Here is a 26,354-nt window from a genome sequence, read left to right on the forward strand (position 1 = left end):
GGAGACCAGAGCCTCATTGTGTTGGGCCCTGCATAAAATACACAAATAATATATTTGTTCTCTAGAATAGCTCACAGTTTAAGTTTGAGGATGACTTGAGGATGTAGACAAGAGCTACTACGGCTATGATTACTGCCACAGCCAGAGGCAAAACTCTTTTCATGCTTATTGTGGATGCTGACACCAGGAATAAAATTACCTACTGACAGACAATTAAAATGAAAACATTATTCTGGGATCAGACCTCAAGGTGCAAGAAGATGAAAAGAGCTTCCCTCTGTCTGATTTCATGCCAGGCCAAGCACGGTTGCAGATGGTGTCTTGCTACACTCTTGGGTACATTAGCCACCCTTAAGAAGCTCAAGATGTGTCAGGCGTTTGATTTTCTAAACCAGTCGATCATGGAGATGTCTGCCAGATGAAACAGTGGGTAAAATGGTGAAGCAGTTACATATCCCCATGAGTTAGAGAGTGCTGGAAAAGCGTGCGCCTGTGATGGGAGATCTACACACGGCTTAGCATGTTAGCTTTTGGCATAGCAGCTGGAAATGTGGGCATGTTTTCTGGCTTACACACTGGTAACCGTTCCAGGATGCAATGACCTTTTTTTGCTACCTCTGGCAAACAATGTTTGGCTCCTCTCTGCTGAATGCTGTATTCATATCACAACTCACTTCTAGCCAGTTTCCTCTGAGAAAGAGTCTGATGCAATCATTTCTCTGTGTGTCTAGGCGCACACACCCCCCCCACTAGATGTTTTTGAACTCTTGGTTAATTGTACCAAATTCAAAATACATTAGGGGTCTCAAGATAATTAAGTTTCACAGAGTAGACAGCCAGGGAGAAGGGGGTCACTTTCCAAATACTCACCAGTTCACCTCGTACAGCCTTCGATTTCCACCTACCATTCTTTAGAGCCAGACATGGCAGTCCACAGGTTATCATCATGTATGTGAAGAAAATAAAGGAAATGTACAGGTGTGTGAGGAGATACAAAACAAAACAACCCAAACCCAAACAAAACCCAAAAAAGCATACCTTAGTTAGAAAGTCAGAACAGCTATAAATGGCAGATCTGTAAGAAAACACTTGAACTGTTCAGGGAAAAACTGGTCAAGTAACACGTTAATGCTGAGTTGCGAATCCAAGAGCAGATACCCTCTTGGAGTGCTCATGTAGCTGAACCGTATGAACTCAGTCTCTGAGTGGCTGCAAATAACTACAGATGCACAGCTGCCCACACAAATTGTGAAACACCACCAAAACACTAATTTTCCAGGTAGGTTCAGAGTATGGCCTGAAATCCATCGGTGTAAAATCTCATTTGCCTTTTCAACAAGGGATTGGGTTCTCAGTCAATTCAAGCAGCAAAACTCAGCCTGTTGCAGCCAAGCATTTACAAGTATTTAGTTTCAATTTTTCTTTGGATACTCCGTCACCCACCGCAGCCAGCGGGATCTGCTGCTTTTGGCCTGAAAAGGCCAGCTATAGGCTAATCTGCTTTGCGTGGCCTGTGCTGTGTGGGGAGCGGGTGCCGCAGGAGGCTGCTACGGTACCAGGAGGCTCTTTGATCCGGTTGACACAGTAAAGCAAAGACATGGGACTAATAATAATACTTGGCACTTTTACAGTCCTAGCTGCTCAAGGCACTTTATCAGTGTTAACCAATTACCCCTCAAACTATCTCTGTGGAAGAGGGACTATCTCAATTTTATGGGTAGGTAAACTGAGGTGCAGAGCTTGGCTGGGACATTCCAGCCTCTGGTTTTACAGTGACGAGCACGCCACGGGGCTAGAAAGCCTCACCAAACAAAGGAAAGGGTTCTGCAGAGCCGCGAAGGAGCATCCCATGGCAATCGGCTGTGCAAGCCCACCCAGCCATGCCCCCAGCTCTCCACTAACAGACACCATTACATTTCTGTATGTTCTGGTCTGAGCGCTGGCTCTGGGGCAGGTGACCGTGCCACAGGGTCTGGGGAAAGGTCGTCCCTGTGCAGAGGGGTCACTTGAGGCTCTAAGTGAAGTCCTAGCTGTGAAATCTGCCTCCAGCGCATTTGTGTGCCCTCTCTCCCTCCCTCTCCTTCCATCCTTCATTTCAGGTTGGCCCAGGTGATGCTACATTCACAGCAGTCCCTCTTCGGCAACGCGGCCACAGCCAGCCTGGCATTGGAGTGGTAAGGCTGCACCCTGCTACCCAGAGCAGCAACAACAGTCCCCCAGCCCACGCAGGAGAAGTCGTGCTGCTCTGAGGCTAAAGCCAGGCTGCTCCCCATCTGAATGCTGCAAACGGGAACCTCCTGCCTCCTCTGGAGATGGAGCAAAACCCAGATCTGTCCCCACAGGTCATCTTTCCCCTGCTAGCTGCCTGGGTACTTGCTGCATTAGTATTAGTAGTACATTGGTACGTTATTTCAACCACAGGGCGTAAGCCAAAAACCTTAGCAGAGTCTGTAGGTTTGAAGCTCAAGTAGGACTCCACCTGCCCTTCAAGATGCACAGGTGGCACTTTCAAAGAGTTTGTCGGCAGGAATACCGGCCAAGAAGAGTGAACCGCTCACGTTTTCACCGTGAGCCCAAGCCCTCTGGCAGGGCGAGGTGTGCTGCGTCCCAGAGCCGGGAGCGAGGCGCTGAGTAAAGCGAAGAGCTCGCACGGAGGATGGGTGAAATCGATGGCTCATCCTCCACTGCCTACCTGCCGGGCTGCATGCTCTCCCCGGCCAGAATGAGCCAACTGGCTCTTGAGGTTGGAAAATTAAGACACCCAGGGGCCTGACTCACAGTCCCATTTTGCCCACAACAGGCCATACAGAAACAACCAGCTTATCCTCCCAGATCTGTAAAACAAAGTCCAAACTGGTGCACAGCTACCGACAGTAATACACATCCCACTGGCTGCGAGACGTGGCTGCCGGTCCTGCTTAACTACACTTGAAAAATCCTACTGGTGTCTGCCTGCCTCATTAGGCACTTAAATATCTTTGGGATTCGAGTCCTGAGCCTTTTGTGCCTCACGGTCCCCTGCTGCTAATGGACATCATCGACTATCCTGAAAGGTCACAGGAAAATATGTATTTATTAAAGATTGTGAGGCTCAAACAGGGGATTAATGGGAACTGCTTAGGCAAATAGTGTAGCCAGCTAATAGGTGAAAGAGAATAATAATTTATGGGCTGAGAAGAGGAAAGGAACACAGGTCCCGGTCTGCCAGGTAATTCTGTTTCCCCGGCTGCCATACAAAGCCGGCAGGGCTGACAAGGAGCAGTCTGTAAACTTGAAACAAAGCATGTTTCTGCAGCTGGATGGAGTCAAGCGCAGCTCTATATTAGCAAAGAAAAAAAAAGAGATTTCACAACTTTATAGCTTCGGGCTGGTTTCCCCTCAGGGAGTGAAAATAGGCTGGTCTCACCACCTCCTGCCACTGCCCCGGGTCTTGTCTGTCCCAGCCGTTCATCAAACACAGCACAGCTCCGGGACGTGAAACCAAGCAGGGTCAGCGCTCGGGTCCTTTTGCTCCTTGAAAAGGGATTAAGACAACATCAGAACAATTAAAATGTCCTTTTTTGATACAAATCCGACTTTGAGCTTAAAATGGCATTTGTTTTTTCTTCTCAACCAAATTGTTTAGATCTCAGACATTAAATGGCAGCATCATAAACCTTGATAAGGACAAAAACAACACGATGCACAAAACCCAGGAGCTTCTCTCGGGTTTCTGGCTCTGACATGTGAGACTGGCAGCAGGGTTCAGCCATGCAGCAAAGGGCCCTTTGGGCTGTGGGGACAAATCATTGCTGTGGCTGTGGGTTGTTTTAATTGACACATAGCCGTGATGCAACCCAGACCACTGTCACGCCAACCTTGAGAAAAAGAAAAAAAAAATCTAACCGTCTCTACTTCCTGAGCTCAGGAAAGCAAAGAAACCGGGCTCCGTGTCCCCACCATGTGCACGGTCGTGTGTGCTTGGCTACACAGAGGGCACACAGCCCGACGCAAACAGCTCGACACCAACACACACAGCCCGACACCAACACACACAGCCCGACACCAACACACACAGCCCGACGCAAACAGCCCGACACCAACACACACAGCCCGACACCAACACACACAGCCTGACGCAAACAGCCCGACACCAACACACACAGCCCGACACCAACACACACAGCCTGACGCAAACAGCCCGACACCAACACACACAGCCCGACACCAACACACACAGCCCGACGCAAACAGCCCGACACCAACGCACACAGCCCGACACCAACACACACAGCCCGACACCAACACACACAGCCCGACGCAGACAGCGCGAGCCCTTGTTAGGCAAATGGCTGCCTCGGGCAGAGCGAGGACGAAAGCCAAGTCCCAGACCTGCCACGTAATGGGAAATGGATCAAGACGTGTATAAAACAGCAAATTTGTTCTGCACAGTGCTACAAAACCATCAGGTGAGCGGAGAGGGAGCAAAGAAAATGGCTGTGATTAACTACAGCTCTACTGGTTTCAGCCTGGCTGCTTTAATAAGGCGCCTTTCCCCAGTTTTATGCGGGATTGTACACAGGAGGCCTCTTGACCAGCCAGAGCCTTAAGTTCTCAGTAACTCCTGCAGCTGCCAACCGGTACTTCTGTTTTAGCTTGCCCAGGAGAGACCCTTATTGGTATTTAAAACACCTCACTCCCTTCCAGACTCTTTTTTTTTTTAATTTGCTAGATATACAGCAGGGAATAGAAGGTGAAACAGGCATTAATTTGGCATTAAGCACCAAAACCTGAGCTCAGCCTGAATAGATGGCTGGGCAGATGTGCCAGGGCCAAGCGTCCCCCCGGGAGCGCGTGCCACCTGCCCTTCAGCGCAGACGCGCGGCAGGAGAAGCGGCAGAGCCGGCGCAGCGGCCGGCCGCTCGCCCTCACGCCTTCCCTCGTCCTTGCCTGCCCTGCGGCCGGGTGCCAGCACGGAGCGGGTCCTCTCCCGGGACCACCCTGCACATCTGCGGTGCCTGTCCCACAGCGCGGGGCCATCAGAGCAGGACCACGAGGCAAGCGCCAGCCTCTCGCCAGGTGCTCGCTTCTGCTCCCAGACTGGTGTAAATCAGGGGTTACCCTGCTGCAGGCAGCGGAATAGCTCCTGATTTACAACATCCTACACAAGAGGAGAACTTGACCTTACACTTCAACATCAGCGCAGCTTCCTTTGTTGAAAGCTTCTTAAGACAGACATGTAATCAATCCTGGAGAGCCACCGAGCAGCAGAGCTCAGGTTCTGCATAAGTCAGGGCTAGGCTGCCCAGGGAAATTGCCTGATCCAGGCTCCCGTGACATCTATTCCTAGGCACTCCCTGTGTGCTTTCTGATAGGAATGAGTGTGTTTTTCTGTTTTGCCTTTGTCAAAAATGGGCTGCTTTAGATTAATACAATCCACAAAGAGAATTTTTCTGTAATAAGTCCGACTTACCTATGCTACTAACCTTTCAGACAGACGGGCTTTTAGTGAGCTCAGGTCTTTGGAAATTCTGGCCTTTATAGGCATTTGATGTTATTTTAGAATCCAGGAGGAAAAAGCTTACTGCCTTGCCTCTGTTTTCACGGCCATAATTATGAGGGCAGTCTGGTGACGTAACTTGTTTGGGAAATAAATGATAGCTTTCAACAGCGAGTGCTGTCAGACACATCATTCCTTGTAACTATTTTAGAAATCCAAATTCATTTTGCACTTCCACAGCACCAGATGCTGCTCTTATTTATGCTTGTGTAAATCCCGTGCTACGCCACTGCCTTCAGGAGACCTATTCTGTGTTTATGCTGCGTGCAAAGCAGCAGAATGTGGCTCGCGGCGTAAGCCTACGTACGCCTTGTGGTGTGATCTGCTAGTCCAGTAAATGCAACTGGAGAACCGTGCAGACGTGTTTAGTCTTACGCCCTCGCTAGCTATGCGCCTTAGTGATATGGACCATGAAAGCGAAGGTAGGATCAGACTTTGGGCATTTTCACACTTCAAATGGAGAGAAGACAAGGGGAGGGCAAAGTACAGACAAAGGTATTTTTTGCAGAACAAAACGGACAATTTATTGTGATCGAGGCATTACCTCTTACAGCCTGACACCGACCTGCAGTGCTCCAGTTGCTGAAACCCGTGATCATCACGCCTTCACCCTGCACATCCCCGCGCTTTCTGCCCCAGTCCGGGCTGCCTGCTGGCCTAAGGGAGAGGCAGCAGCCCAGCTGTCGGGCTACAACCCAAGCGAACACTGGCTGTTGCGGTTATGTGCCAACCCCCGAAAAGACATGTCTGAGAATCAGCAGTTACAACCAGAGACAGCAAGATAATACTGCTGCTTCGTCCTGTTCTTCTTCCAAGCTTGATACAGTCCTGACACCTGACAGCACCTCTGTGGCAAGGAAGGATCATCATTCCCTCTTGAGACGTGAGGAACTGGGATACGGAGGGGTGAAAAGCTTTACCAGCTCAAAAGCTAGAAAAAGAAACCAGAGTGAAAACCAGTGGGTACGCCACGCAGGTACAAGATAAACCGTTTTCCATAAATTCTGTGGGAAACAGTTGGCTTTTGAAGACGTCCCCCCCCAGTGCTTGTAACCCAAATTCTGCAGAACGGCAAAGCCGTAAGGTGCATTGACACAAACAAAAAGAATGAAAAGAGGGCATTTTTGTTACTTTCATTAATGTCCTAAAGAAGAGCGCGTGGGCAGCAGCCTTCTCCGCCATCTGTGACTGCTGTGCTGCTGACCCGGAGGGGGTCGGGCGCTGCTGGCTCCCAGACCTGTGGTCAGACCCGCTGCTCCATAAAGCAGCGAGGGCCCGGCCGCAGCCAGCGCTGCTCCCTGGCAGGACACAGCTCACGACAGAAAAGCTGCTGAAACGGTGCCAGTTTTCACAGCCAAACAAACTCACCTTTGTCCTCGCCACAGACGTACTCGCAGGCATTTCTCCCCCTCTCCGCTGTCTGGAGGCGAGTCGGCATGTCTGTCTCATTCAGACACTTGCCGCGTTTTACAGCCTGTTTTGGGCAATTGTTTGGTGGGGCTGATTTCCTTTGCTGGAAAAACTGGCTTCTTTCCTCCTCGCCCTGGTTTCACACGAGTACGTGCCATTCCCGAGATGAAGCCGGTTAGGGGTCATTCCCCTCGGAGCCTCCTGCACCGCGAGGACCTACCTTTGGCATCACGAAGCCAGACGGATCTCCGCCACGGCCCGGGGTGGTTGTGCTTGGGAGAGGTCTCCTGCCCACCCGAGCGCCGGCAGCAGAGCTGGTACCCGACTGCTTTAAACCCTGACTGGCCCCTCTCACTTTTGACTTCGGGAGCTGTTTTCTGCCATCCATCTCCGGAGAACGGGCTTCCAGAAGGGCCCGCTCCAGGGTGGGGATGACCTTGCCAAAGCCCTCCCTCCAGCATGGACCAGTTCAAGGGAGATCCCCCCCCGGAGATATCCTCAGGCTTGCCCTGCCCACAGTGTGCCCAGGACAAAGGAGAGCACTGACACGTCTTCTCCACCAGCCCTAGGAAGCTGGGGTGGCGTCTGGCTCTGTGTTTAAACGAGGCAATTTTAGCTACAGGTTCTATTTGTGCATTTATTTAAGATTACTAAAACTTTCCTGTTCCTTCCTACCCCTCCTCCCAGCCTCGGCTCCCCCAGGGCAGGCACGAGCTCTCCCATCAGACGATTTCTGTGTCGAAGGCGTGAGACGCCGTACCCACCGCCGCCCTCGCAGGCGTCGCCGAACGAGCAAGGTGGGACCGTGCCGCAGCCCCCCGGCCCTCCTCACCGCCTCACGCTTTATTTTCTGATGGGCCAACTGATACAGGCATTTAGAAACAAGAACTGTCACTTCAATAAACATGGTGCTACGTAAAAAAAAACCCAACAGAGATTAATTTCATGCTCACCTATAATTATACTGGAAAAGGAGAGCGGACCTAAGAAATCCCATCTTAAAATAAAATTAAAGCCTGCTTCAATTCTTTGTCTAGCCCGTTTCTTCTACTGACAGCACACATGCATTTGTACATGTTATTAGATTGACGTTGTAGCATCCTGGACAAATCGAATTAATTCAAATATCTGCAGGTATGAAACATTGTAGCTGAGAAATGAGCACATAAAGTATATGCAATTTTCCCCTGGCAGTTTATTATGGTATGAAGAAAAAAACATTCTGTGCTTGAAGCTGACGTTATATTACAAATGTATTGTGAAGTATGACGTGACTATTAAAATATGATTACACAAAGTATGAACATTTTAAGAAGTTTACAGTACAGTGAATCTTTTATAAACAGACTCTTAAATATACATAGGACAATAGTAGCCGACAGAAAAACATCAAAAATTAACTATTAATGTTTATAGACTTTTCCCCTGAAAAAAGTCTCACATTAAAACAGAAATTATGAAAAGCCTTAAAACCAGGAACAAATCACCTGTACACTACAAATATACATGGCAGAGGTGCGCAAACCAGAGCTACCTTTTCGCTGAAGGGTACGGTCGCCAGGGAGGCTTGGCAGGGTCTGCCCAGCACCTCCTCTCCAGTGTAACCCAGTTTGGGCAGCGCAGCGCCTCGCCTGCCCGCGATGCCCCGACACACGGGCGCACACACACCGGTCAGCAGCTGTAACATCGCGAGGACACGCGTACTTACTGCGGGACAACGGACGGCGCGTTGGCAGTGTCGACTCGACCTACTGGAGTGTATCAAGTTGAGAACGTGCCTGGGATCTTGCAAATGGATCTCTGCGGTCAGACCCCTGAACGCACTGGGAGCCTGGATGGGACCTACATACCAGAATCGGGCTGCAAGACTGAGCTACGAGGGAATCGGCAGCTCCTTTCGTGGATTCTATCTTTTTTTAAAGCAACTTTTCAACCTTTCCTCTCGGTACGGGAGAACAGATGCCACATTTGATTTCTGCTTAGTCTGGCTGCAAAGACACCCCTAGTTCATGTGTTAAGTTATGTCAAAAACATAAGTATTTTATGCTGTAATACACAGTATTACTGAAACTAACAATATTATTTGCATATTTATAACAAGGTATAATGAAATCCCTATAATAAAACCAAAAGTTATGCTATAGATTTATTTACAAACAGTCCAGCAAAGAAGTATAAATACTTCTACATTTAAGGTTTAGGAAAACATAATTTACAAAATATTCAAATATATACAGTCATCTGAAAAACTGCCAATATTAAACTTTGATGCAGGCAAAGAATTGGCCGAGTCTACTCATTCTGTATTGAAAGAGGCGGTGGCTTTCACGGGTCGTCTGTTCTGTTCAAAAGCCATACCTACGTTATTTACAACGAGACGGCTTCTCCCCGAGCTAAACATGTCCGGAGCTTTGAGCGTGCTGTCCCAAAATGTCGTCTATCATTGTCAGGTTGTTCAACCACTCTTCGTCGTTGCTGCCGCTGTTCTTCATGAGGGAGTCGAGGAAGTCAGTGTCACTGCAGTTCGCGGGCATGATCGAGTTGCCGTGCTGGGACACAAAGTCATACTGCGGCAGCTCGGCAGCGGCGCTCATCCTGTTGAAGGCGTCGGGCGGCTGGCCCGTGGCAGGGTAGCTTGGCGGGCCAAGGCCCGAGGCAGGATTGAGCTGGTTAAAACCGGACACTCCTTGTGGCATTGATTTCATAACATTCATAGCTGGCAACGGTCCTCTGGTTAAACTGTGTCTCAAGTTCTGATTACTCATTGAGCTCAAGCCCTGGCCAGACTGTCCCATGCTCAGTTTTTGCATCTGTCTGACCTGGACGCCGGGAGCGATCTGATTAGGCGGCACTACAGCCTGCTGGGAGAACTGCTGACCCGGTGCGCTTGGTCGCACGTTCTGTTTGGAGAAGAGAGCGTTACCGGAGAACTGCTGCATGCCGGCATCCATTTGGCTTTGATTTGGCATTCTTGGCACTGCGGTCGGCGTCCACATCTGGGCAGATGAGTTGGGGTAGACGTTAGGGATTCTCGGCATGCTCGGCTGCCGCAAGTGTTGCTGAGTCGCAGAGTGATTTGCTAAGGAACCAGAGCTGAAGCCTGCCATCGGCATTCCCGGCCGCACGGCAGAGTGGCTGTGTACCGTTTGGCACCCCGAGTTCATGCCCAGCGAGTTCTGGCTCGGCCGCAGCGGGATGTTAAAGTCAGAATTAGGCGGAAAAATCCCCTGCTGCTTGCCGGGGTTGTGCGGAATCATCACCATCGTCCCGCTGCTCTGGCTGGCGGTGGCTGGGGCCATGCCAGAGCCCAAGGTGCTCTGGAGCATGGCTGGGTTAGACGGCAGCATGCGGTGGTTGGGCGGAGGAGCTGGCATCACCTGGCTGCAGTCAGCGGGAATGGGCTGCTGCACGGCTGCGTACAAAGAGACACGTTAGCTGGCGAGCGCGGGTTCACCCTGGAAACATGGCAGAGCCCTGCAAGGCTGCTGCTCCATCTTTCTCTTTCACTACACGGGCCTCTCCTCTGTGTTCGTCGTAACAGAGCTACTACTGGAGTGATAAGGAAACGGGCGAATCTCATGATACACAATAAAATGTGAAATGCTTTTATTTCAGGGCAGAGAATCGTTAAGCACCCTGTATTTAATCAGACCCCAGGCCCTGGCTCCTCGAGGCTTTTCATAGCACACCGTTTCCCTCCTTACCTTGAAACTGATTTATCTGCTGAGCTGCAAACAAACTCCTCTGCTCAGATGTTACTCCCAGCATGTTTTGTCTCTGCTTTTCCTGGAAAACAAGGAGCATAATAGTCAAGTTGCAGTCTCCTGTCAAGCAAGCATAGCAGCAGACACTTGAAGTGTAGCCACTGTCATCATTAACAACCTCTCCCGTACACACACACACACACACCTCTGATGAGACTCAGCCCAGAGAGTTCATTTCAGACCGCATCTTAATTGCTCACACGCCCCTTCTTGCAAAGATGTCCTGACACCAGCCCAGCATTAGGAAGCGCAGCCCTCAGCGGACGCTGTGCAGGCAGCCCAAGGCCCAGGGAGGGCTGGACGAACATGGAGACCCGCGTGTTCACCAGCTTAGGAGCGAAGTGCAGCACAGCCGAAGGCTGCAGGAATCCTGGTGTCTCCCCAGCACCTCTCGTGCTGACTATGTGGACGCGTTCTCTGAAGTACCAGATCCGGGGACAAAAGGTGCCCAAAAGTCTATTAGTGAACAGAATCTGTGGCAGCATTGCAGGGACATGCTGACAAGCAGGAGACTGCTGGTGGCCACTACCCTGTCTGGAGGACGGCTCTGCTTGTGCGTACCATCCCCTTTTGTGCCGGTTGCCACTTCTAACCAGAACACAGCAGCAAACTGCAGGAAGCCAGAGATCCTTAGGAGGTGCTCTCCGAGCGAGGCATTGCTGGCTTTCTCCAAGTGACCCGATTTGCGTCTCCCACCATTAACCCCAGAACCCACCACCACCCTCGCAGCCCTGCTGTGGGCAGGGGAACTCTCCGTGGATGGCGGAAGCTGAGCCTTGGCTCCCGCTGGGTTAGAGCAGCACAGATAAGCTTGAAGCCAGCTGATGACAAGGAGGCAGAGTTGGGTTTGAAAGGGAGTTTGATCAATGAGCAGGACAATGCTTTGTTGAGGGTTTTACTGAGCTACTTCTCATCTCATTTCCCATCCGAAGAAATGAGCCTCCTTGACCCAAGTCTAGCAGCACGCTCAGAAAGTCAGAGGCACAGGTTCAGTGCTCCCTCGCCTAATTTCTCTGCGGGATTCCCCCATCCCTGCTCCTTCACACAGCATGTTACAAACCTCGTACTGGGGCTTCTGTTGCTAGAGTCCAGCCAAGCCCAGGACAAACTGGAGTCTAACATCGGCTCTAGTAAATCCCCAGGGAACCACAGAGAAAGGCAAGCATGAAGAACATCTCCCCTGGGCCTGACTCACTCTCCAAGCCTCCCTTCTCTGTATCCTCCCTCCCAACTCTGCGGCTGACCAAGGATGACAGCAATGATATGGAGGTGACTGAATCCTTCCCTTGCATACGAGTGGGCAGATCTGCACTTGGACCGGCTGAGCAGCACTTGGCCTTGGCCTCTCTTGGGCATGACATCCTGGACTCGCCACAGCCCTGGTCTGACTCAACCCAGCAATTCCAGGGTCACTCCTTAGCGTTCGCTGACTGGTGATTTCCCCATACCAGTTAGTCCTGTCCCTCCCAGTGAGGTGGACAGCACAGCAACCCACAGAGGCACTCGGCATCGTACCTGCATCAGCTGTCGTTTCATTATTTGCTGCTTCAGTAAATGGTTCCTCATCGTGTACCCGTTCACCGTGGCTGGTGCCGGCACGGAGCCTCCGCTTGGGATGGAGCCCGGCTCCTGAAGTCTGGCAACAATTCCAGGATTTTGATCCTGCCAAGAAAGATGAAAAAAGAAAATTAATCTCATCAGGGAGGTAACAACAGAAGCCTTTATCCTCTCTGCCGATGCCCTCTCTCCAGTCTTTGGCTCTCCCAAGGCCAAAACACCTTGTGGATTCACAGGGACCCACATGTCACGGTGAGGACAGTGAGGGGCAGGGGACTGCTCTGATTTTTGAGGATCAGCACAAGAAGAAGTGAGAGAAGCAAAAGGTTAATCCAAAATTCTTTGTGACTAGCCCAAGGCTACGGGACTGATTCACTACCATTACTGAAGTCACATGGCTGCCTGGCTGGCAGAAGGGATGTGAGTAAAGCATCACATTTCCCACCAGTTCCCCAACTGTTACACTGAAAGACATAAGGAAAGAAAAGTTGCATCAGGATAGGATTTGTCAGCTGAAAGTAAAGGAGAAGCCTACAGTAGAAGAAAACAGCAAACTAAAGGCAGAAAAGGGGAAAAGGTGCCATCAGACCAGGGACACAGAAAGATGAGAAGACGTGGGTCTGTGTTTGAAGTGATTCTTGTGGGTTCCATGATCAGACAAACAAGGAGAGCTAACTGTGAAAGGAGAGGGGAACATGCAAAAATGTAGGGTCAGGTCATGGCCGGGCACAAATCAGTAATGCACTGGGCTTGATTCCTGGCTGGTGCAAACTGGCCTGGCTGTAAGTCCCCAGTGCAAGATCTGAGTTGACTTCCACCAGCTGAGGACTTGCCTCCAAAGAAAGAGCATTGTGCGGAGAAGAGAAAAAAAATTTCACAAGAACACCATGAAGACACAACCCAGAAGGGAAAAAAAAATTAAAAAATACTTAAGCTTAAACATCTTAGGAGCTGGCAGGTAGTCAGGGAAATCCAGAAAAACGAGGAAAGAAGTCAAGGCCTCACTGAGGACAAGGAGGGAAGTGATCCTGTAAGTGCCGTACCCAGGCACAGCCGTACCCTTCTCCATTTTCACATCCAGCTTCTATATTACTTATGATGTTTTGTTATTATTGGCATGGAGAAGTATGTATATTATATCCAGTATCCTTAGCTGGGCCATGCTTCCTTTGTTTTCAGAATGGAAGCCCACATCCTTTGTTTGAGAATCAATGTTATCAGGAGATAAGCAAGAAGAAAATGGTTGTTGCCTTTTGACATCTGACAATTAGAAGCATGCTCAGATGGAGAAAACAGGATACGAGCCATGTTTCAGAGTGGCCAGAAGAAAGCCTTGAGAGGCATTTGTCACCGGGCAGGCTTCTCAGGCCCGGGGCGCCTTTCCACAGCAGCTTCTCCGTGAGGAATCACCCAACTCCTTCCAGGATATTCTTTGTAAGAGCGGTTACCAAGAAGGTCACTGAAATTACTAATTTTTATGGTGCCTCCTTTTGTTGTAGCACTTTAGTCTATTATGCAAAAGCACAATTGATGAAATGTAAATGCCTGCTAGATAATTTACTAAAAGACACAAACCTGCAGCTCATCACTGCTCTCATTATCATTCCTATTCATGGGCAGTCTCATAAGACTAGACTTTATTACCGGTGCTTCGCTTACAATTCTGCCGGACATCTCGCCTCCTCCCCCTTCCCTCCTACCCATTTTACTCCCTCTCTCCCACAGAAAAAGAGGGAGGGGAGGAAAAAAGTAAATATGATTTACTACACATGTAAATATGAAAGTTCATGTAAAGCTAGCACTCTGCTTTCATGTCAGACGGGATTCTGCAGCCATAGTTAAGCTTTCAATAATGCAGATTGCCTCTAGGGGAATATTTGAAAGTGGAGGGATTCAGTTTGTGTACTCTGCACATGAAAGACACTGAAATGTTCATACCACCAAAATCCCTGCCATCTATCCAATTTCCTCCAAACTTGTCTTGTTGCGTGCAGAGGGTCTGTGCTTACTGAAGCAAATGAGTTTAGTGCAAGGACAATCATTCTGATGTCTTGCTCAGGGCTATTGCATTAACAAGTCATAACATTAAAGTCTCTTTTCCTAATCATGTCCACCTCATTCTAATTTCTTCTAAACATCATCAAGAAAATAATGTTGATTTTTCCATATTATTAATGGTAAAGAAGTGTAAATCACATTACTAATTGCTGCTCTTGTGCAGTAGCAGTACAACAGCTTAATTATATGGGATTTTCTGCAGGCACCCTATAGCAATAATGACAATCAACGAAGTTCATTTGCAAATACACAGAAAGGGTTGCTGAGTTTTTCACAGCAACGTTGGATAACACTTAATTAGCCAGTAAAGAAACAATCTATAGATATAAATTTTGCTTTTGGGGAAATTAGGACAAAACAGCATAGATGGGAGGACAAAGAATGAATTCAAAATCTTGCCTTCTACAGTTCACATTTAGGTTAAGCCAAAAAAGAAAAAAAAAAAAAAAAAAGAAAAAGTTCTCTCTCTTCACCACTAGTGGGAACTACTGTATTCCCTTACAATAAAAAATAACCACTTAAACGTCATGACTAAGAATAGCTCTGGTGTAGTCTAAAGGACACTGCTATCTGTACCAAAGGTTAATGAACTTCAAACATTTTTCCTTTTCATCACTCCCCAAGAAAAATCACTTTCCTTCCCACAGTAAGGCCAAGCCAAACAAGCCATAATCTTAACTTGTCTATAGTTTGGACTATCCCATTTTAAAATCCAGGAAGACAGCGAAGAGAGGAGGATTCTATTGTCAAAGTCGGGAACGATGGAAGCTGGTGTTCACACCCAGAGGGGCGTGCGGCTGAGCCAGCCGTAAGCTACACTGGAGCGTAGAGATGGCTACAGGGGATTTGTATTCTTCAACTTTAAAAAAAACGTGTTTGCCTGTAGGTATCAGGTTTTTTTCCATTTTTCCCTCCAAAACCTCATACTAAAGCATCAAATGGGCAGAATCCCTAACCAAACGGCACCTCACACAGACCTGGAATTGGAGAGCATGTGTTTGAGAGCATGTGTTTCTGTTGCTAGGCAAACTGGCGCACAGCAGGTCCGGAGCTCCTGCAGCACTCCCTGGGCTTTCCAATGTGGCAATTTCTGTTCAAAAAGGCACTGGGGCTAACTTCACGGTTTTGACTTAGTACCTCGTGCACTAGTTTCGGGAGCAAGGAGAAAAGAATCTGGTTCCAGGTTTGCAGGAATGTATACTGTTTGTGTCAGTATTCCGCCACTGACGGTAATTGTAAAAGCCGTTGCACGGCCCAGTGAAACCAGTTCCTCCCAGCCGCCCAGCCGGTGCACAATGGCAGGCTGTTCAGGCTGGGCAAATGCATCTGCAGATTACTGTGTCCAATTGTAGTGAGCGTGGGTCTGGTCCAACAAAACATTCGGGCTCACACTTAATGCAAAGTGTGCGAACAGTCCCACTGAGACCTACCACGCATATTTATGAATCTACATCCTTCTAAAAATCCACTGATGAGCTCGACCTGCCCAGCCCCATCATCTGATTACGTACAAGATGTACAACTGAAGTAAATAAGCACGGAGATTAATTGTTCTGTGTGAACGCGGTTGATAAACTCCAGTCCTCGGCACTTAGTTACATATCCAGTAATCACTTTGTGGCTTCACTTAAGCGAGAATGAAGAAATTTATGGCCCCTAATTCCTCTGAATCCTCATTAACAAACAGTCCAAAAAGAATTTAAAAGCAAGACTTTCTGAGGATCTGAGCTAGAGCTTTAATCGCTCTTTGGCAAATATGTAAAAATCCCTCTAATCTTTAATAAAGAGCATTCATTGTTTTTTAGGACTATGTGAAAACACTAAACTCATTTATCATTATTAGACTTTCCCATCTGCTCTTACGGTGTAACTCCAAAGAATATAACAAAGAAATGTACATGTTAAATTGTATTGACTTAAGCCCAGAGCTATTGGAGATGTACAATTTATTTCAGTGAGGGCATGAAGGGGACTGCAGGCTGCTAGACAGAGTCATTTGTCCAATGCTGAAAAGACAGTTATCTGCACCAAAATGGCTCTTGGAAAGGCACATTTGCTTTATAAGAAATAAGCTGCCAGGTGAGACCATTCAGCATTATGTTACAGACCCAGACAATAAAACTAAGCCATGAATTTCAATAGTTAACAGATGGACTAATTAGAGGCTGAATTCTTTGTGGTTCTAACAGATAACCAGGTCACAGCAAGGTTACTGAGAGAGAGACAGGCAGCTTTGCAAATTTCGGTAGATATTTGCAGAGTCGGGGAAGAACTTCACTTCCTAACTGAAAGCGTTAGCAGCAGTGGAAGAACAGAAGCATCTCATTAAAAATGCATATAGTACCTGCACTTTAAAAGTTTACTCCTTTTCAAAAGACACTGCTGATTTGAGAAATATTCCCTCCACTTTCAATGGGGCACCCAGCCGAATCCAGTAATTACAGAGCTTAAAACACAAGGGTTGTTGAAATGAGCCACAGCACCCCAGCGTAAAAGGGAAAGACCAAAGGAAATGGGTTGCTCAGGGTAGATGTTTGCTGTAAATATGAGAAAGGGACAAACTGCTTTTTCCGCCAGTTTTTTTTTTTTTTTGTAACCAAAGATAACTTCTCTTGAAGTATTTACTGAGACACCACACAGTAAAAAAAAAAAACCCAGCACGGCTACAGGACTTGACAGGAGCCCGTGCTACTGATCGCTCCGAGGCGCTGGCTGCTCGGCCGGGACTCTGGGTGGATCCGTATTCACAGCAGGGACAGCTATTCTCTAGGGGTGGGGTGAAGTTTCATTAACCGAGTTCTGTTCTGTATTTTAAGAACATCTGTTACGTATGGGGAGTGCTGTACTCTGCTGAGGAAATGCAAATACTAGTTTCAAACTAAGGCCCCTGCGTTTCCCTGTGCTGCCCGCCGGTGCATCGTCTCCTGTCCTGGAGGTGTGCTGCTTCTCCTCGGGGGGCTCGCATGCCCGGGCAGCACTTCACGCTCTGAAGTCCGGGACTAAGACTCCCAGGCACGACGACTCTACCAATACTACAAATTAAGCAATTAAGACACTAATAGTATTGAAGCTGCCTCACCCATAGAATTTCATGGCATGTTTAGATCCCACAGAGAAGCCACACATAGACTCCCAGTGTCTAGTAACCTTGTGCGGCCCCATAGAAAACATTGATGCCACCTTTACAAAGGAGGATCGTTGCCTCCGCAGCTGTTAATCCACGTAGATACTAAGATGGTGAATCTGTTTGGCCAATACATACAAACAAAGCAAACAAAATCCAGGGTCATGGTTTGGCAGAACGATCGTGTCAGCCCACTCAAGAGTGGGATGTCTGTGAGATGCCGTGATCATTTGCTTCAGGCAGAAGTCAGGGGTTACGTATGCTTCTTGCCTCTGCTTCTTGCCTTTATCAAAACTCTCCATTTGCTCTTTGGAAGTTTTCTGTCTTTTTTCTCTCCTCTATTCTGCTCACAATTCAGAGATGCTCTTCAAGATAAAACAGCCTTTCAGTTCAGAAATGCTCCAAAGCTTTTTGTTTGTTTGCGTGTTTGTTTTAACACAATGTATGAACATTGATAAAACAAACTGTGCAGCTCGGTGGATCTTTTTTTACCCATCTTTCACCCATTTACTTGATATACAAGCATGTGAAATACTACCAGACTCAGGTTTCTAAGCTTATCTTGGGGGCTGTCAGTCAGGAAAAGGCTTTGTTTGAAGACTGTAAGTGATCCATGGGTATACGGTTTTGTTTAAAAAAAAAGTTCTTTCAAGCTTTTCTTTCTTTTCATATGGCACGAGCATGCACAGCTTCCTTCAAAGGTAGTCCTCCTTCTTTGCTAGGAGCAATGACAAGATCACCACACCTGGCTAGCAATTGTATAAGGGTCTCCTCCCTTCAAGCAAAGCAGATGAAACACTAATTTCCCTATAGCTGCTCTTATACTACATGCTGTTCAAAACAAAACAAAATCCTATCAAAGTATCCAAAGTGCTTTTAAAAATGCACCCAGAATTTTAATAAGATGAAAACTGAGTCCACTTCCCCTCTTAAAAAAATTAATCAAATTAGTTAAAGCTTTTGTGCAAAGACTCTACCACTGTTTTCAGAGCTGTTTTCATCCATCAAAACATGCTGTTGAAGAGCAGCAGCAATCAGAGCAACAGAAAGACACAAAATCCAGACTGAATTATTGCAGCAGCGATTTTTCCCTTAGATGGAAATGCATCCTTTAGCAGGCAAGTTGAAATCAAGCTGTGATGCTGTTACCAGCACCATGTTGTTAGAAAGAACATGGGAAATGGCTTTGGGAGCAGCCAAGAGCCCGAGGCACAACACGGATGGGAGAGTTGGTGTATCATAGACACACACAACCTCCCAGGGACTGCAGTGCTTGTAAGGAGGCATGATCAAGACTCCAGCAGCTCCCCTGCAAACAGATCCTTTGGTCCAGACGAACTCCCAGGCCACAGGTGAAGGCAGCCCAGAGAACAGCTTTGCTCCACCACCCCGAGTGAAAAGCAAACCCTTCAGGAGGACTACAGACCCACAGAGGCTCTGGCAGACCCCTGATGGAAATGGCACCCGGGTACCTGCAGTGTTCACACACTTTTCTTCCACCCGAGAGCAACGCTCTGGGGCTGGACTCATCCCCACCAGCCTTTGTACCACCATACTTGAACAGAAACTGTATCTGTTACTGGTTTTATGTGTATACACCCACAGATGCAGAGAGGGGTGTTTTGTACCTGTCTATATAACATAAAGTCAAGATCCAAAATTGAATTCTCTGCAAAGAACAAAATATTTATATTTGGCTTGTACAGCTATCATGATTCTCCAACCCTTGACACCACGCTCTCGTTCCCATGGAGGGCAGCTTGCCTATAAATTCAATGAGATAATCTGAAACTGTATTTATCTCACCCAATTTCGGCTGGTAGTCCTTCTGCCTGTCTCTACAAGGTTGCGCTAGCTGTGATGACAAACTACAACATCTCCTATCTATAAAGTGGTTTGACTCAAGTAATCCTTGTGTTATGTCAAGGCATGCTCTCAGAGGTGTCGATGAGATTCAAAAGGAGCTGGGTTAGCTCAACACCCGGCAGAAGCTGCTACAGAGAAATGCAATGACTGGCTGGTGAATTTATGTATTAGGGAGAGCAGAAAAGATCTGATAAAAAAAAAAGTGAGGATTTCACTCTAACAAAGTGGAAGTCAGGAAATCTTGAGCTAATGGGAGAAATTGGTTCTCTACCTGCCCATTTCTGAAAAGCTCTGCGAACTGCAGTGAGGCGGTCTGGATCACAGAGATTTGTGAATCCCTTTATTTCTCTAACTTAATGTTTCCATGAATTTCTTTTTCCTTTTCATGCAAAGGTTCCGTTTGCAGAGGCAGATGCCCAAGTCTTGTTAACTTTCAATAGCAGTTGGCTGCCTAACTGCTTCTGAGAAGCCCTTTGCATGAAAACCTGCCCACATGCAAAACCCAACAGTATATACCCCTCATTTCTCATCTAAGTGCACAAACAAAGCACGCTCTGGCACCAACTATCGCATCACTTTTTCAGTATTAAACCTCTCACAAGCTTACTCTTTCCTAACAGACGAAACTATTCAAACACCTAAAATGGTTGTATCAAATCGTCCACCCAATCAGGTGCCAAAAATCACCACCGCGACTTACAAAAAACATAGTGATAAATAATATGCTAAAATAATGGATACAAAGTAGGCTGTAGCTAGGTATTCCTCATGATCAAATTTTTAAAACCAAGATATTGACATGTTAAAAAGAAAAATGTATTAAGGTGACCTTGAGTATAGGGAATAAGGAGCGATTCCATTATTTTTTTAAATGGAAATTATTATTAAAACACCCGAAGCTGAACTGCTGTAACCAAGTCAACTCAATCTCCCCTTAAAAATTCCTTTTCTCCCCTTCCATTCAGATTGTATTTACAAACTGTAGATGTCTCATTTTTTTCTTGTGTCATTTCATTATTACAGAGTTGAGATCACTAGCCATCTGCAGCTTCATTTCATCAAGCTCTGATTTGTCCTTGGAGCAAGGTCATCCGGGACAAGAACATAAAATGCTGCTTTCCTCAACTGACAGTTCTTTATGCCTTCCTGTAAATATTCCCCGCTAATTTTAAATAATTTTACCACTTCATACTCCCCCTCACACACACTGAAAAGGCTGATATACACGCATATTAATAAGGATCTTGTCATTTAACCACTGCATAACATATTAGAAGCAATTAATGGTGTTTATTTGCTGATAACATAGGCATTTCGAACTCCAGCTCAAGAATCCTTGGTAGCTTCATGTGACTTGCAGGATATTAGCTATGGGTCAGAAGTTGGGACCCCCCCATTCAGCATTAGCATACGCTTGGAGCGACTCTGTTTTCCATCAAGCAGAAAAAAAATGCAGTCAATGCACAAAAATTACCAGCTGCTATACACCCTATGGTGGGTGAGTGATAATAAAACATCACTAGGTGTATGTGGGTTCATTCATTGAAATCAATAGACCGGTAAGGAAAGATTTTCAGGCACATCACACAATGTTCCAAGCTAAAAACAAAGAAAAAGGAACATGGAATTTCTACTTGGATCACATTTGACTTGCCATAAATTCTGGAGCATCTTCTCTGAAGCAGAGACTGCTGCTCTGGATTATGGCAAAACCAAATCAACAACAAAAAAGCAGGGTAAATTAATTTGAGAGTCTTCATTAGCACACCTCTAAAGCAACAGGGAATAACTTAGCGATTGAGAATAATCAGCGCTAGCTCTGGGGGTCAGTCTCCTTCCCAGTCTCTGGCTGCAGATGCTGGCAACAGCAGACTGAAGGTCCCGGTTCTAATCTCCAACTCAAGGTGCGTATCTTTTGGCACCTGGAAAATTCACTACTGGGCTGATGCAGTGGATTCTGAGATATGCTCTGCTGTACACAGCCATCTGGCTGACAAATAACCGTGTGAGACTTTTTACCTGGGTGCCTTTAATAGCCCCAATAGTGCTAGACATGAAGGCGTGCACATCATAGAGATCTGTTTGCAAACACACCGGGATACGTGCTGTGCAGATGGGCACAAGAGCCTCCGATGACTGTACTTGCACAAGCAGGTGTCCCTTTGGACACGCAGCGGAAGGTTAGCCCATGAGGCTGTGAGCAAGCAATTTGTCAGAAGGAGACGTAGAAAATGGGATCATTATAGGTGAACTCCCGAGCCACCTCTAAAGGAGATGATCTTGAACGGTGAGTTTGTTTTGTGACTGAGTCACAGGATAAAAGCCAGCTGTATGGACTCGGGCTTACACAACCAGGTTCAGTTTCCCGTTCCATCACACGTACGTAGTTTCTTCACATGACTATGGACAACTCGCTTCATTTTTCCCTCCATCTCAGCTTCCCCCCAAAAGGAATTAAAAGTTACTCCCTGAATAGGAGGATGAGGGTCAGTTCCCGGGGCAGCGTGGGGGTTACATCTTCAGCCTCCTGGAACGATGCCTCTCCCGTGCCCGCGGGTTACGACCCCAAAGACCTGCTGCAGAACTGCGCTCCGTGCCGCTCACCGGCGAGAGGTGGAAGGGCTTTTTGTGCTTCACCCTGCATACGAGATTTTGTTGTGTCCTCCTCTCTGCATCTCTCCTCCGGGTCCAGCCACAGCTGGTTGCATCTCAGAACAGCACTAAACCACACCAAATTATAATGGTCCCCTAGGGCCACTAACCTGGCTGCACGGACCAGCGGAGCGCAGCATGTCCTGGCCACAGGCCCTGTGATCCCATGACTCGCCCCTCAAGTGCCAGCAAAAGAAGCCGCTGCAACAACTACGGACATCGCGGTACCTGGAGAATCCCTCGGTGCCCAGCTGGGAGCTGTATCAAGAGGGCTGTGTGCTAGGAGAAGTCAGCCCCATGGTCTGGCTGGTGCGAAGAGAAGAGCCTGGCTGAGGTAGTTCTGAGTGAGAATCCTAGGATTCTCCTGCAAGACCCACTTGATATTTTATTGTGAGAGCTTCTACTGCGGTGAGAAGTCCTGCTTCACTCCACAGCCTCTCCCGCATCCCTGGCTTCTGCCCCCTTCCATCCCCACTGTATATCCTTCTCTGTCATTTACACGGCAGGAGATGCTTTTCATTCAAAATTCATCCCCGATGAAAAAACCATCCAAGTACCTCCAAATACCATCTTCTCAAGCCAGCCAACAGTCCCCTGAAATTCTGTGGGATTCTGGTGCCTCTGTCACTTAAGATAATAGGAGTCTAGGAAACACGTGCCTTTGAACATTTGGCTGGCCACACGTTTGCCGTAAGGAAGGAGGGAAGCGTACAAAAGAAGCGAGGAGGCTGGAGCTAGGCCACGTTCCCCGCGAGGCAGAGATGTGGCGGAGCACTCGCAAGCGTTTCTTCCGGGGAGACACCGCATGTCAACAGTTAACTTCCCTTTGTTCCCATCCAAATGATTAAGGTTAGAAGCTTGCCTGGTGACATCACCAGAGTTTAAACATGCTGGATATGGTCCAGGGAGCCAAAGTTATTGCTGACCCCATGGTTACTGATCCGCTCCGCAAGTAGCTGATGTCTGCTCTCACTTTATGAATTATTTAATGGGTTAAAGATTGGTCAGATCTTCTTTATGCAACGTACAGCTATACAGTGGGCAGGAGGACATAAACATGCATTAACAAGGTTAAAGTCATATACTGTAACTACACTGTTTTCAGCTTGCAGCTTTATTGACTTAATCATGCCGGCACCGCAGCCAACAAATCATTAAATCCATTCCATTCTTTTGCTGGTTACCAACCACAAAAACAGAGGCAGGCAAACACGGAGCAAATCTCGGAGGGGGTGGGGAGCGGCGGCGGGGTGCGGGGCAGAGGGAGAACAGTGGGATCACTATGGAGCTCCGCGCTGGCCTGTCACTGCCAGCACAAAGACGCCAAATCTGTCTTTACGGACTAAGTGGTTTCATGGTTTAAAGTGACACACTCATTTGTTCCTGTTTTGCAATGATTATAGAAAAGAAGAAGGGGGGGAGGAATAAAAAGCAAACTGAGCTTCTTCATACCGTAACAGCGTGCGTGTGTGCGTGCATACTCGCAGAGCCACAGATCTCGTCCGTACACACACCCCAGGGCCAGGGCAGAGGAGATCTGGGCACTCACTGCACCCCAAGGGTCTCGGGCTCTGCACCACGCTCCCTGCTAATCTGCAGTGAAATGCAGGCATAATTAAGAGTTCAGCGTAAAAGAAAAAAAGACATGGAGCATTAAATCAGTCCTTCTGTTGCCCTCCAGGAGCAACTCTGACCACAGCGAGCAATGCGAGAAGTCCCCGTTTTCAGACCAAAGTAACAACTTCACTTTCAGACAAAGGCTTTAATTTTTGACCTGCACTTACGGTAACTTTTCATATCCGCGTCCCCTAGAGGCTACCTGATAGTCAGGGAGTGCCCGCTGCAGTCAGCAGATTACCAAAATGCTGTTTCTAGGTGGTTAGTTCAAGACATCCAGGTGTGAAGACGGAGCTGTCAGCTTATCGGGTTTGAACCCGTAAGATCTTTATTTGTCGCTGCTGTTGTCCCCATTAGTTTCTTGATGGAAATCATCTTCTCTATCACCATAAAATACAAGTGGCTTGCTCTGTGCTAGGGGAGCATCACATCAGGACACGGCTCCGCTGCGTTACAAGCAGGCTACAGAGGAAGGATTCAGCATGAACTCTTGGAAACCTTCAGACCTTCATCAGGCTGTTTCACTTCTTTTAGAGATGCTAGACACAGCCTATTTGCAAGGTTTCCTCCACTGAGAGAACAAGAAATAAGCTCCCCCTTTCTGGGGAAGACTCAGCGACACCAGGAGAGATTCCTGGCCCATTTCTATCTATTATGAAAAGAAGGAGCAGCCAACAAGCTCCCTTTTCTCCACCTTCTGGGTACAGGCTGCTTAGAGCTCCCTGTAAGAATAACCCAGATTTCGGCATCCTACTAGCGCAGGGGCTTGACGGATAGATTTGCACCTTGTCCTGAGACACACCACTGCAGACCTTTTTGAACACCGTCATGATTTGGTTTTACAGTTGTTTTCTTTAGACCCAAACAAGCCTTCTTAGAGTTTCAGTTCCAACCTTGCCTTCTTTTGTTTACTAGTCTCCAGATCCCTATCACCAGAGATGTCTCCTGGCTCCATATATTGTGAACAAACATATCATTACTAGGTGCAGGAGTCGGCCAGAATTCCTCTTGGAAACAGCCGCCAGAGAAGAGCCTGTCCCCCAGCCGCTCACCCGCGGTACTGAGGCAGTAAAAACCCATCAAAGGTACTTCTTTCCAGCCACCGCACTGGAAAAACAGACAGAAATGAAAATGCTTTCTGAGGCAGAAGTTGGCTATTTAAGGCACCTATATGACTTTCAACTTCACAGACTTTTGTATATTGGATCACCACAGCTGCCGCTGCTTCCAAAGATGGAGAATAAAGGTACCTCCAGCAGACAAGGGCCAAGCCTAAGCGTGTTGTCCAGGCTCCCCTCACCGCAGACCACCCATCGCATCTCGGAGGTGCGCATTAGGGTGAGGTGAAATTACCCTTTAAACACCTTTTCCTCCACCGGGCACAGGAGGAGCCTAAACGATGGGAGCAGGAAGATGAATCCCAACCAGTCACAGAAGAAGGCTGACAACGAAGAGCGCTAAACCCACATCTCCCAAGTCCCAAACCAGCGCTTAACGCAGCTATTTTGCCTTTTGTCCGGGGTTCAGCAGCCCCGGCTCCACAGCTTGCGCTCAGCAGAGCGAGCTCCGCTTCACCTTGCTAACGCTGCTACCTCCCACCAGTGAATCCCAGCTCCGCAGCGCTCCCTCCCCATCAGCGTGCACCCACCTTTCCATTTGCGCGTGCTCGCGGCCCCCAGCCAGCAACGCGAGGGCTTGTGCGATGGACGCGTCAGCCTGGAGAGCATCTTATCGTTGACCTGTGCTTATCGAGAGAACATGGAAAGGCAGAGGAGGCTCCACCGCCGCGGTCATTAGCCGACAAGCTGCTTCAAAGGGAAGCGACAGTTGTGGTGATGTTTTAGGACCGACACACCCAGCCAGGAGTAACGCACCAGTTGGGCTATTTATAATCCCTGATTCGAGAGTCTTAAAATAGCAGTCCTTTTATTTTTACATTTTTCGGCACACTTCTATATTTAAGCAACTCCATTCGCAGGCTCCACATCAAACACATCACTGCCAGTCTCGGAAATGAGACGGCGCTCCATGCCTCCCCACTGAAAGCAGAGGTGAATTCCCCTCTCCCCACGGCCCCTATCTCCTTAGCCAATGTGATTCGAGCCCCTAGGCCTATTCCCATGTATTTTTACATATAGACCGGGTCTTCCAAACGCACAAAGTAAGGGACGTGCAGCATCTGCCTGCAAACTCCGAAATGTAGTAGAGCGGCAGAGGTGTTTCACAGACTGCAGTACATGGCCGCACGTGTGCTGCTCTTATCGACAGACACCACAAAGTCTCTGAAGGAGTTAATGGGTCCTACAATAAAGCAATCCCGATTGTTTGTGTTTTTCTTAAAAACAAAGGTCAATATACAGAAGTAGTCAAACGAACCATGGCTGCAGGTCCGAAAGGAGAGCCCTCTACGGCCTCGGCACAGGTGTAGCTATTTGTTCTCTGCTCCCCGGTGCCACAATGTACCTTGGTTGGCATTTCTTAATGACTGGAGAATCCATGTGCTCTTTGTAAAACAATTATAAAATATTCAGGGCAGGAGAAAAAAAATCCTTGCACAGCCACAGTTCCGGCAGACTGCGTAGGTGTCAAATGGTAAATCGTTAGGCATTTTGTTTTAACTGCAGTTATTTATACCCTGGAACTTGTTATTAACGTTAGCCATAATTAAAGGGACTAATATGGGACAGCAGAAGCATGGATGGCCCCAGCCAGACCACCCCTCCTTTGGCAGCGGAGACTGGCATAAGGAGGAACATTAAATAGAGGC

At 47.8% G+C, this 26,354-nt stretch overlaps 1 protein-coding gene across 2 annotated transcripts in view; it reads right to left on the minus strand.

Moving 5' to 3' along the window:
* Positions 1–8,124: 8,124 nt before the first annotated feature.
* The window catches only part of MAMLD1 (mastermind like domain containing 1), an 85,230-nt gene continuing 67,000 nt past the window's right edge, over positions 8,125–26,354 (minus strand). For both annotated transcript variants that reach the window (XM_069811142.1, XM_069811141.1), the window contains 3 exons: positions 12,229–12,375; positions 10,654–10,735; positions 8,125–10,361 (listed from right to left, as the gene is read on the minus strand). In XM_069811142.1, coding sequence (XP_069667243.1) covers positions 9,343–10,361; positions 10,654–10,735; positions 12,229–12,375 — 1,248 coding nt within the window. In that variant the 3' untranslated portion in view covers positions 8,125–9,342. The remainder of the gene's footprint in view (positions 10,362–10,653; positions 10,736–12,228; positions 12,376–26,354) is intronic.

This window comes from Haliaeetus albicilla, chromosome 23 (assembly GCF_947461875.1).
Source record: "Haliaeetus albicilla chromosome 23, bHalAlb1.1, whole genome shotgun sequence".
NCBI classification, from domain to species: domain Eukaryota; kingdom Metazoa; phylum Chordata; class Aves; order Accipitriformes; family Accipitridae; genus Haliaeetus; species Haliaeetus albicilla.